At 41.9% G+C, this 14,312-nt stretch overlaps 3 protein-coding genes across 3 annotated transcripts; all 3 read right to left on the bottom strand.

Moving 5' to 3' along the window:
- Positions 1–759: 759 nt before the first annotated feature.
- On the bottom strand, positions 760–2,385 carry LOC135943482 (uncharacterized). The gene is made up of 6 exons (XM_065490028.1): positions 2,306–2,385; positions 2,041–2,242; positions 1,814–1,989; positions 1,340–1,762; positions 1,158–1,283; positions 760–1,103 (listed from the first exon to the last, which is right to left on the bottom strand). The coding sequence occupies exons 1-6, from the start codon at positions 2,383–2,385 to the stop codon at positions 803–805; spliced, it is 1,308 nt and encodes a 435-aa protein (XP_065346100.1). The 3' UTR covers positions 760–802.
- A 5,382-nt stretch (positions 2,386–7,767) lies between these two features.
- LOC135943472 (uncharacterized) lies at positions 7,768–9,859 on the bottom strand. Its single transcript, XM_065490017.1, has 7 exons — positions 9,661–9,859; positions 9,483–9,610; positions 9,216–9,423; positions 8,829–8,992; positions 8,349–8,774; positions 8,166–8,294; positions 7,768–8,109 (listed from the first exon to the last, which is right to left on the bottom strand). The coding sequence occupies exons 1-7, from the start codon at positions 9,793–9,795 to the stop codon at positions 7,830–7,832; spliced, it is 1,470 nt and encodes a 489-aa protein (XP_065346089.1). The 5' UTR covers positions 9,796–9,859; the 3' UTR covers positions 7,768–7,829.
- A 997-nt stretch (positions 9,860–10,856) lies between these two features.
- LOC135943465 (uncharacterized) lies at positions 10,857–12,229 on the bottom strand. Its single transcript, XM_065490005.1, has 6 exons — positions 12,172–12,229; positions 12,068–12,120; positions 11,585–11,685; positions 11,321–11,528; positions 11,139–11,267; positions 10,857–11,085 (listed from the first exon to the last, which is right to left on the bottom strand). Exons 1-6 carry the CDS (start codon positions 12,227–12,229, stop codon positions 10,897–10,899), a joined length of 738 nt encoding a protein of 245 aa, XP_065346077.1. The 3' UTR covers positions 10,857–10,896.
- Positions 12,230–14,312: the final 2,083 nt, after the last annotated feature.

Genomic DNA, 14,312 nt, shown 5'->3' with positions numbered 1-14,312 from the left:
TGCTGGCTCACGTGATCCAGCCCTCCAGCTGACAATAACAAGCAGTTGGGATATATCTAATACTGGCTACCCAAAATGCGTCAGATCTCGCAAAAAGTGGTTGGTTTAGTGACTCGAAATGCTCAAATTGCTCAACGGGCTGGTTTGCACCTTTCCAGCATGCGTGATTTGGCTTCACGGGACACGAATGTCTAGCGTTTCAATGCAGTCCTCGGTGCGGAGGCAAGTGGCCCTTGAGTGGGCTGGGTCCCTGTGCGGCCTTGTGAGCCCATGTTATCCGTTCGCGGTGTTATTCGCACCCCGCGGGTTTCAGCATTCGTGCTAGTGCAGTGCGCGTCCGTCCCGCTCCGAGAGGACAGGGATAAAAAAGATGAGCACAATAAAGAATAAACCGCAAAATTATTAATTTTCATGACAAATTTTCCAAGTCATTTTCATTTTACGTTTGAAACTTTCCCACCGTACTCTACCAGACGCCATACCTGCGCGTGGACTTTTAATTGGTCTGTCCTGTCTTCATCCTGTGAAAAGGAATACAGTGCTTTGTCGTCTTTACCCGTCAGAGAGTCTCTACATTGCAGTCTTCGCATCTGAAAAGTTATCCGTCACAAGTTGCTATGCTATTCTTTTATTTAAAGGTCAAGTAAATTATCTAGAGTGGTAATTCTAGCAGCTATTATTTTTTAATATTCTCAAAAAGCGTTTCATTGTATATTTCAAAATTCTGGGTTACAGACTAAAATAAATAAAAATGTAGCTCGAGAAATTCTGCACTTTTTTCTCGGTGGGGCAATGCTAAAAATCAGTAGACAATCGTTTCGACTGGATCAAACAAGTCAGGTTTGTCGCAAGGACAGACGTGGATGTCCTTGAAGACGGTGATGGCGTCCTTCCTGGCCCATCTGAAGCCGTTCTCTCCGTCCTTGTAGAACTGATCCAGCTCAACGTTGTCGAACAGCTCTCTGACGCAGCGATCATTTTCTTTGACCATGAGGTTCACATTGCTCTCGATGTAGCGCAGGGCAACCCTGCCTTTGTAAGATACCTTCACCTTCACCCTGGCCGTTGCAGGCACCACGACGTTCACGTCGAATGAAGCCCAACTGTTTTAAAGCAAAATTTAAAATAATTTCATAATTTAGAACGTTTTAACTCACTAGATGTCTTCCTTTATTGGATTTCGCAGAGTGATGACTTCGAGCTTTCCCTGATGCCTGATTTTGACCTTGACCGTCATCTGAGAGGTTCTTATAGAATCGTAGTCGAGTTCCCTTTCTCTCAAGCTGCATAAAAACCGCAAAATATTACTCAGATTGCAACCATTATTACAATCTATTACTTCTCCATGAGATTTTCATCCAGGAGGTCGCTTTCTACTCTGAAGTCCAAAGGACAGAAGACTTCGACTCGCTTGACGTTGAGTTTGGTGGTGGCGCCAAACGCCAGCACAAACATGCTTTCCTCCCACGGCAGCACGGAGAACAATCCCTCTTTGATGACGGTCGTCAGAGGCAGAACGTCTTCCTCAGGCACGAAGGTCATGGTGTACATCTCACAATTGGGAGACCTGTGCTTTTTGCTCAAGGACAAGCTCTTCGCGATTTCAGGAAGGTCCTCGGCGGTCAAAAGAGGCTCCTTTTGCAAGTTGTCGTGCAGGAACAAGGATTGGTCTAGGGTAAGAAAGTGTCTGACCTCGAGCAGCTCTTTATAACTCAGGGTCAGCAGACGGAGGTGCGGAAGGGCGTATTTTTTAAATAAATGCCTAATTAAAAAAGATTTAATTCATAGTAAATTTAATACATGAGACTTTTACCTCACGCGTTCATCGCACGTTCCATTGGACCAGACGTATCTGACGCTGGCCTGGACCAGAATAAATTCGGAGTCGATATCCATCTCCTCGAAGGTCAAGAAACGAGCCAAGGCTTCGGGTCGGATCTCCAGGAATTCTTTGCAAGCCAACATGGATTCTGTTTCCTTGGACAGCCTCTGCAATTTAAAAACTCTCTAGAATCCTGTTGAAGAATTGAAAATTAATACCTTTTCACACGCGTCGGCGATGGAGTTGACATTGTAGCCGTGGCTCAGGATTTTCCAGACGTTTCCGGTGTCTTCGTCGAACTTTCGGTTCAGCAACGTCGACAAAAGCGCTCCTAGATGCTCTATCTTCGAAGAGTCGACCGCTTTCGCCAGCTTAATCAAATCATCGATATGTTTGAATCTGTTTAAAATCTCATGGAAACTGTTTGGAAAGCGTTGTTGTATTACAATAAATTCGTGACAACCTGAAAAATAGGTTACTCACTCGATGATGGCTTCTGCAATCTTCGGTTCGATTGTTTTAACCGATCTTGACAGAAGTTTTTCTAGGGTTTCTCTCTCCATGTTCAGCTTTCAGGAAAATCAGAATATTCAGCTTCTGGGGCGGTGTACGGCAACGCAACCTTGAAAGAAAATGGCAACGCTGGGCATAAGGATAGCATTGTACAGTGTTAGGTGTGGAGGGGAGCGGTGTTGCCAATAAACTGGCTTTGCGCGGCAAATTTGAATCACCTTTCAGAACAACGGCATGAATAAACTAATTAGCAGGTTTAATGACTAATATGCGTGACAAGATCAATAAATATTGAGCTATCATCGCTTTTTGATTCATGTTACTACATTTCTGAGTGTTTCTTAAGAAGGTGGAATGTCCAAGTCGATTTATTGCCCATTATTTGGGCGGCAAAGTGTAGGCCAATATCATAATTTTGTAAACAAGCATAAAAAACACGCCACGGGACCGATCTCTCAGGTCGGGTTATCTTTAAGTCGTGAATTACCCGCAATTAGAATTTTTCTGTCTCTGGTAAGCGCACGTGATGTTTATGAGCGTGAATATTTTGATTCATCCAGCCGTTATTTGCCGCCACAGAAAGCCGGCTACTCGTTTAAATTTACTGCTGTATGTACGTAGCGTAATTGGGGTAATTGGGATAATTTTATCAAGAATAATAACAAACTCACCTTAAATTTGTTTAAAATTGAGTAATTCGAAGACAGATCAGCTGACACAAACACAACACTTCCAAGATGGGAGAAGAAATACACCAATGAGCACGGTTTAAGTAGGACTGGCATTCACCGACATATTCACAGATGTTTTTCAAAGCCCCTCCTTCAATGACGACTCTTACTGCCAGAAAGACTGCGGTGTGACGTCATTGGAGGAGGTGCTTAAGCACCTCGCTTGTAAATATGTCGGATTGCACGAGCATCCTACTTATGCCGTCCTTCGCCTAGTTACCGCCAGTTGGCGCTGACGAGCACGGGAGCCAGGCTTGCCAGCTGATCGGCGATCGGTCTTTAGAATTATTTCGAATTTTCTGAGTGTTTTGTGTTTGAGAAATGGAAATTTTACGTTTTGAAACCGAGAAATATATTAATTTTTAGCAGATTTTCGCGTTTGTCGAGCTCCAAACCTTAAAATTCCTTAACGGAAATTTTCACATGTGGCAACTGCAGCTGATGTTTGGTTGGTCAGGGTGGTTTCCAGCCGTTTTCCCGAGCTAGTGCGGGAAAATATAAAATAAAATAATCAACAAAACTGCCCCTTTGCACTTCCGCAAACCCAAAAGGTATCCTCTAATTGTTGTTAAAAGTCTGAATTAATCGATTCAACTATAAATTTTCCGTATTGCCACCAAGAATTCCTGGAGATCCGACCCGAAGCCTTGGCTTTTTTCTTGGCCCTCGAAGGGTTGAACATCGACTCTGAATTTACCCTGGTGAAGGCCAGTATCAGATACGCCAGGTCCAATGGAAAGAGCGATGAACACGTGAAGTAAAAAGGAGTCTCCTTTAATTGAATATCACAATTAAAATCCTTTCAGGGAGTTGTTTCAGAAATACGCCCTTCCGCACCTCCGTGTGCTGACCCTGACGTATCAACAGCTGCTCCAGGTCAACGAATTCCTTACCCTGGAGCAAGCCTTGTTCCTGCACGACAACTTGCAGAATAAGGAGCCCCTTCTGACGGTCGAGGACCTTCCTGAAATCGAGAAGAGTTTTTCCTTAAACAAGAAGCGCAGGTTCCCTGATACCTGCTGCACCATGACCGTGGTGCCTGAGGAAGACGTTCTGCCCCTGACGACCGTCTTCAAAGAGGGAATGTTCTCCGTGTGGCCGTCGGAGGAGAACAAGTTTGTGATGGCCTTTGAAGCCACCACCAAATTCGTCATCAGGCGAATCGAAGTCTTCTGCCCTTTGGACCTGAGGGCAGCAAATTCAATTATTTGAAGATAAAGGGCAGGTATAATTAAGGACTTGATTGATTCTAGATCACTAAACTTTATTTTTCAAACGTCTTACATTATTTTTTCAACGTTTAAAACTTAAAAAACACTTGATGGCTGCTGCATTAAATAAATATTCTCTATATACTTATTAGCTATTAAACTTGTACATTTCTTCTTCAAAAAACCGTGAATGAATCACGTGACTGCTCTCTGCTTCACTGCTCTTGCTGGGTTTGCGCAGATGTCTCTACTGTCACCTGCAAAAGCTGTAGCTTTCTTCCAGGACAAAAAAGGGGCACTTTTCGACACCACAAGGACGTCATAATTCAAAGAGCAGAGTTGAATTATTTTTGTCCTTTGATATGTGATTAATTTTTTAATCTAAAATCGCGTTTATTACCTACCTTTTGTCCTCCAAGTTTTCCAATAATCCCATATAGTCACAGACCAAATTTGAGACACAAAAAACAAAAATTTTTCTCAACTAGAAGCCCAAGTTTGAAAACTTATTGTTAATAAAGTCCCACATTTTGACCGCCTCTGTTAAATTGGGCTATTCTAAGGATTTAATTCTAATATTTTGGGGTCAACATTGGTCCAAAAAATTCCAACACATGCCAAGAATACTGAAGTTCCACCTTCATTTTGATTTACTCTCTTAATTTTTAATTAAATTGACAATCGCAAAATTTGCAACATATTGGACTTGTCCCAGTCATTTTATCTAAAGTATTATGTTCATTAAAAGTACAAAACTACAGGAAGAATTTTTTGGGAAATTGTTTTTACGCAGCAGAGGCAAAGAAGTTCGGCCAAAAAGGTTAGGAAAATAAAATAAATATGTCTGAATTTAGGGAACTTTGAGATAGCCACAAAATATAAACAAGAATAAAAGTATGTATAGTTACTTGATGGAAAAAAGCTCAGAAATGGGTCAAAGGTCAAGGCACTGAGAACTTGAAGTTGTTGGAAACAAACAAAAACACGCCGTGACGCCGTGACGTCATTGGCATTCTGTGAATTTAGCGAAATTATTTATTTGCCAACCAAACAGAGTGGTGGGAAATTATTGAACAAAAACAGGGCTGCAGCAGGGGTGATTAATTTAATTAACAAGACTGAATTTTGTTGCTTTGCAATGTTTCAAACGTTTAAAAAGGCTGTAATAATAAAAGCAACAACATAAATAATTGGAGGGTTAATTTTGTGTGGTTGGCGGCAGTGCGAGCGCAAAAGGAGAGGGATGCTGCGACGCGTCAGTTCAGAGTTGATCAGCTGACATCGATGCTTGCATTCCTCATTCCTCGGCGGCTCATCTGCTGGCTGCTGAAAACGCGGGTAACTTATATAATTGGCATGCTCTTCGAATATCGCAGCATTATTCGCGAGGTACTGGCAAATTCATAGGATATTTGGCATTCGTAAAACTTGAGCTATTCCTGGGATTTTTCCTGATTCTCTCCGTCTTCCTATTAAGCATCCGAGATTCTCTATGGAATTTTAACAATTTTGTTGCGAAATACAATTTCGAGTTTAAACTTTTTAAAAAAAATTCGGACAGTTTCCAGCAATAACGTGTTTATTTGAAACTAACCGCAACGCAATAACAAATTAATTCGAATTCTTTTCGGCTGGACTGGTCACGTCATCAGGTTTGTCGCAAGGACAGACGTGGATGTCCTTGAAGACGGTGATGCCGCCCTCCCTGACGCATCTGAAGCCGTTCTCGCCGTCCTTGTAGAACTGGTCCAGCTCCACGTTGTCGAAGAGCTTTCGGACGCAACGATCATTCTCTTGGATGATGCGCTCCACGTTGGTCTCGAAGTGGCGCAGGCTCACCCTGCCTTTGTAGGACACCTTCAGCTTCACCTTGGTTGATTCAGGCACCTTAATTGCTCCGTAGAACGAAGCCCATTGGCTGTTCAAGCTGAAATTCGAATTGGGGCAAGTTCTTTAAAACGCATTTAAATGTGTTGCTTACTAGATCTCTTCCTTTGGTTTGTCCAGGATGACTTCCTCAATAAGTTGTCCCTTAAGAGTTCCCTGATTTTCCCTGATTTTAATCCTGACCGTCAGGGGCGTGGTTATTTTAGAATCGCAGTCGATTTCACTTTCTCTCAACCTGAAAACCGCGAATTAGTATTGCAACCAAAAAGAGATCGATTAATTACCTCTTCATGAGATTTTCATCGAGGAAGTCGCTTTCTCCCCTCAGGTCCAAAGGGCAGAAGACTTCGATTCGCCTGATGACGAATTTGGTGGTGGCTTCAAAGGCCATCACAAACTTGTTCTCCTCCGACGGCCACACGGAGAACATTCCCTCTTTGAAGACGGTCGTCAGGGGCAGAACGTCTTCCTCAGGCACCACGGTCAGGGTGCAGCAGGTATCAGGGAACCTGCGCTTCTTGTTTAAGGAAAAACTCTTCTCGATTTCAGGAAGGTCCTCGACGGTCAGAAGGGGCTCCTTATTCTGCAAGTTGTCGTGCAGGAACAAGGCTTGCTCCAGAGTAAGGAATTCGTTGACCTGGAGCAGCTGTTGATACGTCAGGGTCAGCACACGGAGGTGCGGAAGGGCGTATTTCTGAAACAACTCCCTGAAAGGATTTTAATTGTGATGTTCAATTAAAGGAGACTCCTTTTTACTTCACGTGTTCATCGCTCTTTCCATTGGACCTGGCGTATCTGATACTGGCCTTCACCAGGGTAAATTCAGAGTCGATGTTCAACCCTTCGATGGCTAAGAAAAAAGCCAAGGCTTCGGGTCGGATCTCCAGGAATTCTTTGCATTCCAACATTGATTCCGTGTTCTTGGACAGCCTCTGAAATTTAAAAACTCTAAAATCCTGTCGAAGAATTTAATAAAGTTTGTACCTCGACACACGCGTCGGCGATGAACTGGACCTTGTAGCCGTTGGTCAGGGCCCTCCAGATGTATCCGCGGTTTTGTTCGAACAAGGTTTTCAGCAACGTCAACGAGAACTCTCCGAGATTCTTCACTTGCAAAAATTCGGCCGCTTTCGCCAGCTTGATACAACCTTCAACATCTTGGAATCTTCTCACAATATCGAGGAAACTATTTGAAAAGGTAGTTTTAAAATAAATTCTTGATAATATCCTGAAGAATTAATAAGCTACTCACTCGACGACGGCATCTGAAACCTCCGGACCTAAATTAAGCTTAGGAAGCTTAGCTAGGGCTTTTTCCTCCATGTCTTCAACAAAATCAGGATTTGCTGCTCTCTTGACGGTTGAATTCACTCGAATGAGTCTCTTTCTGTCAGTCTGTTCAACCTCTCGACAGCACATTCCAAGCGAGTTTGGCATTGCCAGGATTCTTCCTCAGTTATTTGGTCGCTGCAGACGCCTGGCATTCGAGATATATTCTAGCAATTTCCTTCTTTCTCTCTCCAGTCACGGAATTCCTTCTTGTTATTTTTGACTCTTATAATTTTGAATTCTTTTTTTGGGTGTCAGGCATAGAAAACCAAAATTTAGGTAACAAATCTAGATTTATTCACGAGAAAACCAAAACAAATTCTTTGAATGGCGTCTCTAGTAGGTAATGAAGTCCATGCTCTTGAAGATGGTGGATATGCTATCCTTTTCAGTTCTTTTAACAGCTTTGAAATCTCCGCCGTTGATGGTGTGTTTGTGCTCAATCTTGAACTCGCTCAGGGCCTCTGTCACGGAGGTGCCGCTGCCCTTCAGGATGCGCTTCGCCGACCTTTCTATGAGACGCATGGTCCACTTGCCGCAGACACGCACCTCCAAGGTCGCGACGCGACCCTTTCTCACGAGAACGCCCAGTTTGAATGTTGTCCAGTGGTTCAGGCTGAGCAGAAAAATTTATTTAAATGTTTTAAAACGGACAAAAGGGGAGAATCTTACAAGGGGTGCTCGTCCATTGGCCCGAAATGATTTTCCATTTTTTCATCGAGCATGTCGTGGACCCTGACAGTGGCCAGCATCTTGTAACCGTCACTGAACCTGACAAATTCCTGTTCATTTCTGGTCAACCTGAGGTTCGAATTGTTAAATTATATTTATCCATAAATTTACTGCGGTTTTTACCTGGCAATCAGGTCATTACAGACGAAATCCTCAGAATCCAGGTGGAGTGGGCAGAAGACCTCCAATTGTTTGATTAGCAAACATTTGTTGGCCTTGAACTGCATGGAAAAGAGGTGTTCCTCGCAGCTGGGAATCAAGAAAAACTGGCTTAAGAGGAATTGTTCGACCAATCCCAGGATTCTTTCCTCCTTCAGTATGGTCAGGGTGCGAACATTTCCAGGCTTCCTATTCTTGTTGATGCCGCACAAGGTGTCCTTGAGTTCGGCAACTTCCTCGTACGGCAGCAGCGGCTTCCCGCAGAACAGCTTTTCGCTGATGAAAATCCTTTCGTCCTCATTCAGCCATTCTTCAAGCTTCAGAGGCAGCTCGATCAACTTCAGAGTCAGCAGGCGCAGGTGCGGCAGGGCGTACTTGCGGAACACCTCCCTGCAGAGAATGGTTTAAGATTAACAATTTATAAGGCCAGTTGAATTATTTTACCGAGGATTTTTTTGTGCCTCGGCGTAGTTGATGCTAGCCAGGATCAAGGTCATTTCTGAATTGATTTCCATCTCATCCAGGGTCAGGAACTTGGACAGAGCCTCAGGTTTGATTTCCAAGAACCCTGGAAGCTGCAGATGCATCTCCGTGTTCTTGGCCAACCTCTATAATTAAAAATAATTGAATTGTGAGACGATTTATTCGTTCGTCCCGCGGGAAAATGGCCTATCTGAAGCCCCGCCCACTTTATCGGAGTGAAGTTAGCTCTCGGAAAGGTCTACCACCTGGAACAAACTTCACTCGTGCGCGCGATGCAGAGGGATATAAAAGGGGGCGGGGCGCCATGTTTGGTTTGTCATTTTTCCGCGACACAAATGTTTAATTTACCTTTTCGCAAGTTTCGGCGACGAATTTGATGTCCGAGTATTCTCCGTAAATGTCCCAAATGTTTTTATCGGTGAGCTTGCCCTCGATGGCCTCGGCGCAAGCCTTTCCGAGACAAAAAACTTGCAGCTTTTCGGCCGCGTCGGCCAGCATGATGAAGTATCTCATATTCATGTAGTTCGCCCACTCGAATCTCATGTGCGCGATAAACCTGCCGGACAAAAATATATTTTCGACCAATACGAAAATAAAATTAAAAAATCAACTCACTCCAGCAAAACTTTGAAAATTTCGGGCTGGACATTGTCAATGGTGATGGGCCCTTTAGGTTGTTGATCGATTAGCTTCCTGATGTACGGACTGCAGGCCATCAGGTGCACTTTTTGCGCACGCATGGCCTTCAAGCGCGCTGGATTAATGATTTAACTATAAAAATTAGTGAACATACCTGCCTGTGGGACCAGCGAGAGCCAAAATTAACGGTGATTTCATCAGGTTTCACGTCCTGCGTTACTCCGTTCATCTTTTCTCGTCGCTGGTTTCGACTCGAATGCGCCGGCTGCTCGTCTCGCGAGTCTGGCATTCTCAAGCGACGAATTCCTCCGTCGAAATTCGTGTCATCCAAGCGATTTATGCGTCGGATTAGAAAGAAGAGGTAAAGAACGGGCTTATTTCCACACGGGATATCGATTCTAAATATCGATTTATCGATCGATTTTTATTGGAAAGAGATTAATTTGATTTTTAAGTTTTTTAATAACTGAAATTGCAAGAATTAAGGTCTCTTTTAATGAGATCATCATTTGCCAACTGAAAAAAGTGATTTTTTTTTTAAATTCAATGATAAAATCACGTAACTGCGAACATAGGTTAAAGCTTAAATACCGTCTTTGACGAAATTTCTGAGCCCATCAATCGATTTCTGAGGGTCGAATTAGTTAAAATTGATATTTTTTCCGTTAAAAAAGTGCAGCGCAACGTGCGAACTTTTTTCCCGCCAAAACGATATGAACCTATTTTTGAGGACTGCGCATGCGTGAGAGCTGTCTGGATGTGACAAAGAAGTCATTCGTACAGGTGGTCTCTCTGCAAGGGCTCAAACCAGCTCTGACGCATGCGCACTACTCGCAAATACGTTCATTTTGTTTTGGCGGGAAAAAAGTTCGCACGTTGCGCTGCTCTTTTTTAACGGAAAAAACGTCCACTTGACCTAATTCGACCCTCAGGAATCGACTGGTGGGCTCGGAAACTTCGTCAAAGGCGCTCATTTTTAAATAGAAAATTATAAAAGGTCGGAAATAAATAAATTTCTTACGCGTGAGAGGATTTTGAAGCAGAGGAGCACGCTGAAGATCATTTTGCTGCGGGAATTTGACGAACACATCCAAAAAATGATATTTAGACCGTAAAAATCTGTCTTTTCTGCTGTAAAGGCCACTGGTCTCCGTGACAAAGGCAGTTAATTTGCGTGTGTGCTGACAGTAAGTGCTTATCAGGTTGTGCGGCGGCGGCCATGCGTTTTTCCTCAACCTTGAAAATTTATTTTTAAAAGCACTGCTGCGTTTATCAGTCCATATGACATTCACTCTGCCTTTTCTCTGCACTGCTTCTTATTTTTCATTTAAATAAAAAATCATTTTGAAATGCCCAGGAAATTATTTAAAAATTTATTTCCGGATAAATCTTAGTAGTTGACCACTTGAGAAAGGGCCATGGTCAAGTTTTCGCGAAAATGAGCGATTCTCGTGAACACCCAGCGCTCGCCCGTGAGGAAAGAGCCGCTGCAACCCACAAGAGAAGTGAATCCGTGCACTTGTCCTCCAATCGCAATCACCGGATAAAGCACGTAACTTCCAGCATCGTCCACAAAAGGCTATTTATGCAAGGGTTAATGTAGCAATTAACAAAATAAAATAAAAATCAGACCGCGCAGAATCCAGGTGCGGTTTGGCCGGTCATGCAAATAACCTCCGAAACGTCGACTGGAGCAGTGCTAAACGTGGCCAAGCATTCATCTTCGCTCATCACAGAGACGGTGACGTTCCTCGGAATGGGCTTTAAAGGAAATTAAATATCGAATAATCAAAATTCAGAATTATGTGATTTACCGAGGAGGTGTTGTAAAAAACCAGCTGGGCGTCAGGAACGGAGGCCGAAAGGTCGTTGAAGCTAGACTCGTTCAAGGAGTAATAATTCTCGACGCCTTGGAACTTTCGGCACACTTTGTAGTACGTGAACGCGTCCAAAACGATGTTTACACTCTTGGCTGCCGGCCGAGCCACGCCCAGCTGATCCACGACCGTGACGTCAGTGTACCTGAGTGAATTAATTTCAAATATAAATCTATTCGAAAAGGGACGAGTCACATTTACATTGCGTAGGATGCGAGAGATGAAGTTAAAACGATCTGGCTGCTGACCACCAGTCCAGGAATGGTGATCCAAGGCGCTGAACGAGTCAACAGCAGCTTAACCTGGTGTTCAGACCCAAAATTCTATTTAAACATCGTCCTGACGCAGATTCTGAGCGCACCAATCGATTCCTGAGGGTCGAATTTGGTAAATTGGATGTTTTTCCGTTAAAAAAGAGCAGCGTAATGTGCGAACTTTTATTTCCCGCCAAAAAAATGAATGCGAGAAGTACGCATGCGTGATAGCAGGCTGGATCTGACAAAGAAATTCTCTCTGCAAGTGCTCAAACCAGCTGTGACGCGTGCGCACTTCTTGCATTCATTTGTTTTGGCGGGAAATAAAAGTTCGCACGTCGCGCTGCACCGTTTTAACGGAAAAAACATCAATTCAAACTAATTCGACCCTCAGGAATCGATTGGTGGGCTCAGAAACTTAGATTATTACCAGGTAGGGGTAGTCTGTTGGGTTTTCGTCGGAAATCACTTGACCTTCCAACACTGCAATCGAAAATAAGAGTTATGGTCTAAACGAATATTAAATGTTCGTACCTTTGAAAGGTGTAGTGCAGAGAAAACAGAGAAGCAAATAAACCTTCGTCGACGGCATTTCTCGCACGAATAAAAGTGCCAGCAGGCCGGCGCGCGTTGATAAACAGTTTCTCCTATCGTTACCTCGCGCGACGATAATTCAGTGTGCTGGGGGACAGCGACGAAAAAAGAAATAATTGCTGGCCTTTCCCTCAATGACTTTAAATGCGGTTTCCCGCATTTCCACGTTTTCTCTATTTCAATATTACGAAAAATCCTCAGCGACGTCAATAAATTATTCAACTTTACCCCCGGATTTTTCTGCAAATTAACATTTGTTTAATAAATTATGAGGCAAAAAACAGGCAATGCAGGAGCAGGAGATTCATTTCACGGTCTCTTTCTCTTCGGTGTTTGTGGTCTGGCCTTTAAACAAAACTCTCAAGGTGCGGAACTGTGGGTCTGGTCATTAATTTGACTTTTCTGCACAATTTCTCGTCCAAGCCCTGCCATGTTTAGCATTACGACCACACTTTTTGTATTTTTGTATCCCCGTCCGGGAAGGGCACGCATTTTACTAGCACGAATGCTGATGCAAAATCACATAAATTATTTAAATGAAAAAATAAATTACCTGATATGACTGTCGATAAAATCATGTTAATATTTAATATTTTTTAAATTAATTTTTTGAACCGTTTAATTTTTATTTTAAATTAACGGTTCTGTTAATATTTTCAGACCAACTTTGTGCGAAAATGGTAAATTTTAGAAAAAATTTCTCAGTAGGAAAGAAATTGGAAATTTAATGAGCTATCTGAATTTAGGCAGTATTTTTGTCGCTTTTATCAACTGCTGAATTTATTAACCTATGCCCTTCGAAGATTGTCCCCGCGGAAGTTTAATTTAGATAATTTTTTTAACACCTGATTAACAATTTATCTTTTTTTATGATTTCATTCTTTCCTTTGCGTCTTGCCGACATCTATTGCCTACATTTGAAAACGAGAAAAACAATTTTAAGCAGTGCAAGAATACTCGTTGAAAATTTATTATAACACGGCATAGATTTTAAATCTTGTTTAATTTAATATTATGAAAAAATCCCAAAGACTTTAATAAATTATTAATCTTCACCTCCGCATTTTTCAGCAATTAAACATTTCTTAAATAAATTATAAGGCAAAAACAGCCAACGCAGGAGCGGGAGATTCATTTCACGGCCTCTTTCTCTTCGGTGTTTGTGGTCTGGCTTGTAAACAAAACTCTTATTGTGCGGAACTGTGGATCTGCTCATTAATTTGACTTTCCCGCAAAATTTCTCGTCCCATGCGGCGTTTGGCATTTCGACCACCCTTTTTTATTTTATTAGTTTTATTAGCCAAGGGGCAGAATTGAAATTATTTTTTAATCATTCATCTCTTTAATTAATATTTTTGATCCCTTCGATACGCAGGAATTCATTGAAATTTATTCAAATTAAGTGGCATGACCTTCGAAGTTTGTCTCCGCGGAAGTTTAATTTAGATCATTTTTGAACACCTGATTAACAATTTATCTTTTTTTATGATTTCATCAATTTTCCTGTGCAGCTTGGCAACATTTGAAAAATCATGCGAAAAAATTTATTTAAATTGTTAAAAATCTATTAAAACACGGTATAGATTTTAGAATTTGTTTAATTTAATATTATGAAAAAATCGCAAAGACGTCAACAAATTATTAATCTTAACCTTCGGATTTTTCAGCAATTAAACATTTATTAATTTAAATTATAAGGCAAGAAGAGCCAATGCTGGAGCGAGAGATTCATTTTTACGGCGTCTTTTTCTAGGTTTTTGTGGTCTGGCTTGTAAACAAACACTCTTATTGTGCGGAGTTTGTGGATCTGGTCATTAATTTGACTTTTCTGCACAATTTCTTGTCCCTTATGAAACATAATGTTTGGCATTACACGACCACACTTTTTTGTCATTTTTTATTTATTTAGTTTTTCCCTGTCATAACTTTAGAAACAGTCGCAAAAAAAATAAAAATAAAAAATCGACTAAAATTCCCAACCCTAATCATATCGGTTTGAGTTTACCTTAAAAAAATTATAGAAATTATTTAAATTTAAAAAACTGAGACGATTCTTGAATAAATTAACTTAACTTATGGCC

Source organism: Cloeon dipterum, chromosome 1 (assembly GCF_949628265.1).
Source record: "Cloeon dipterum chromosome 1, ieCloDipt1.1, whole genome shotgun sequence".
NCBI lineage: Eukaryota > Metazoa > Arthropoda > Insecta > Ephemeroptera > Baetidae > Cloeon > Cloeon dipterum.
This window is presented reverse-complemented; position numbering and strand designations above follow the sequence as displayed.

Excerpts from the sequence above, each read along its gene's own strand:
- LOC135943482 (XM_065490028.1), bottom strand. The coding sequence starts at position 2,385 with ATGGAGAGAGAAACCCTAGAAAAACTTCTGTCAAGATCGGTTAAAACA. Across the intron at positions 2,243-2,305 it reads ATTGCAGAAGCCATCATCGA|TTTCCATGAGATTTTAAACA; the intron begins GTGAGTAACCTA and ends CTTTCCAAACAG. Across the intron at positions 1,284-1,339 it reads GATGAAAATCTCATGGAGAA|CTTGAGAGAAAGGGAACTCG; the intron begins GTAATAGATTGT and ends GTTTTTATGCAG.
- LOC135943472 (XM_065490017.1), bottom strand. The coding sequence starts at position 9,795 with ATGCCAGACTCGCGAGACGAGCAGCCGGCGCATTCGAGTCGAAACCAG. Across the intron at positions 8,993-9,215 it reads TCGCCGAAACTTGCGAAAAG|AGGTTGGCCAAGAACACGGA; the intron begins GTAAATTAAACA and ends TTTTAATTATAG. Across the intron at positions 8,110-8,165 it reads CCAATGGACGAGCACCCCTT|CCTGAACCACTGGACAACAT; the intron begins GTAAGATTCTCC and ends TTTTCTGCTCAG.
- LOC135943465 (XM_065490005.1), bottom strand. The coding sequence starts at position 12,229 with ATGCCGTCGACGAAGGTTTATTTGCTTCTCTGTTTTCTCTGCACTACA. Across the intron at positions 12,121-12,171 it reads CTGCACTACACCTTTCAAAG|TGTTGGAAGGTCAAGTGATT; the intron begins GTACGAACATTT and ends TTTCGATTGCAG. Across the intron at positions 11,686-12,067 it reads CAACAGACTACCCCTACCTG|GTTAAGCTGCTGTTGACTCG; the intron begins GTAATAATCTAA and ends TCTGAACACCAG.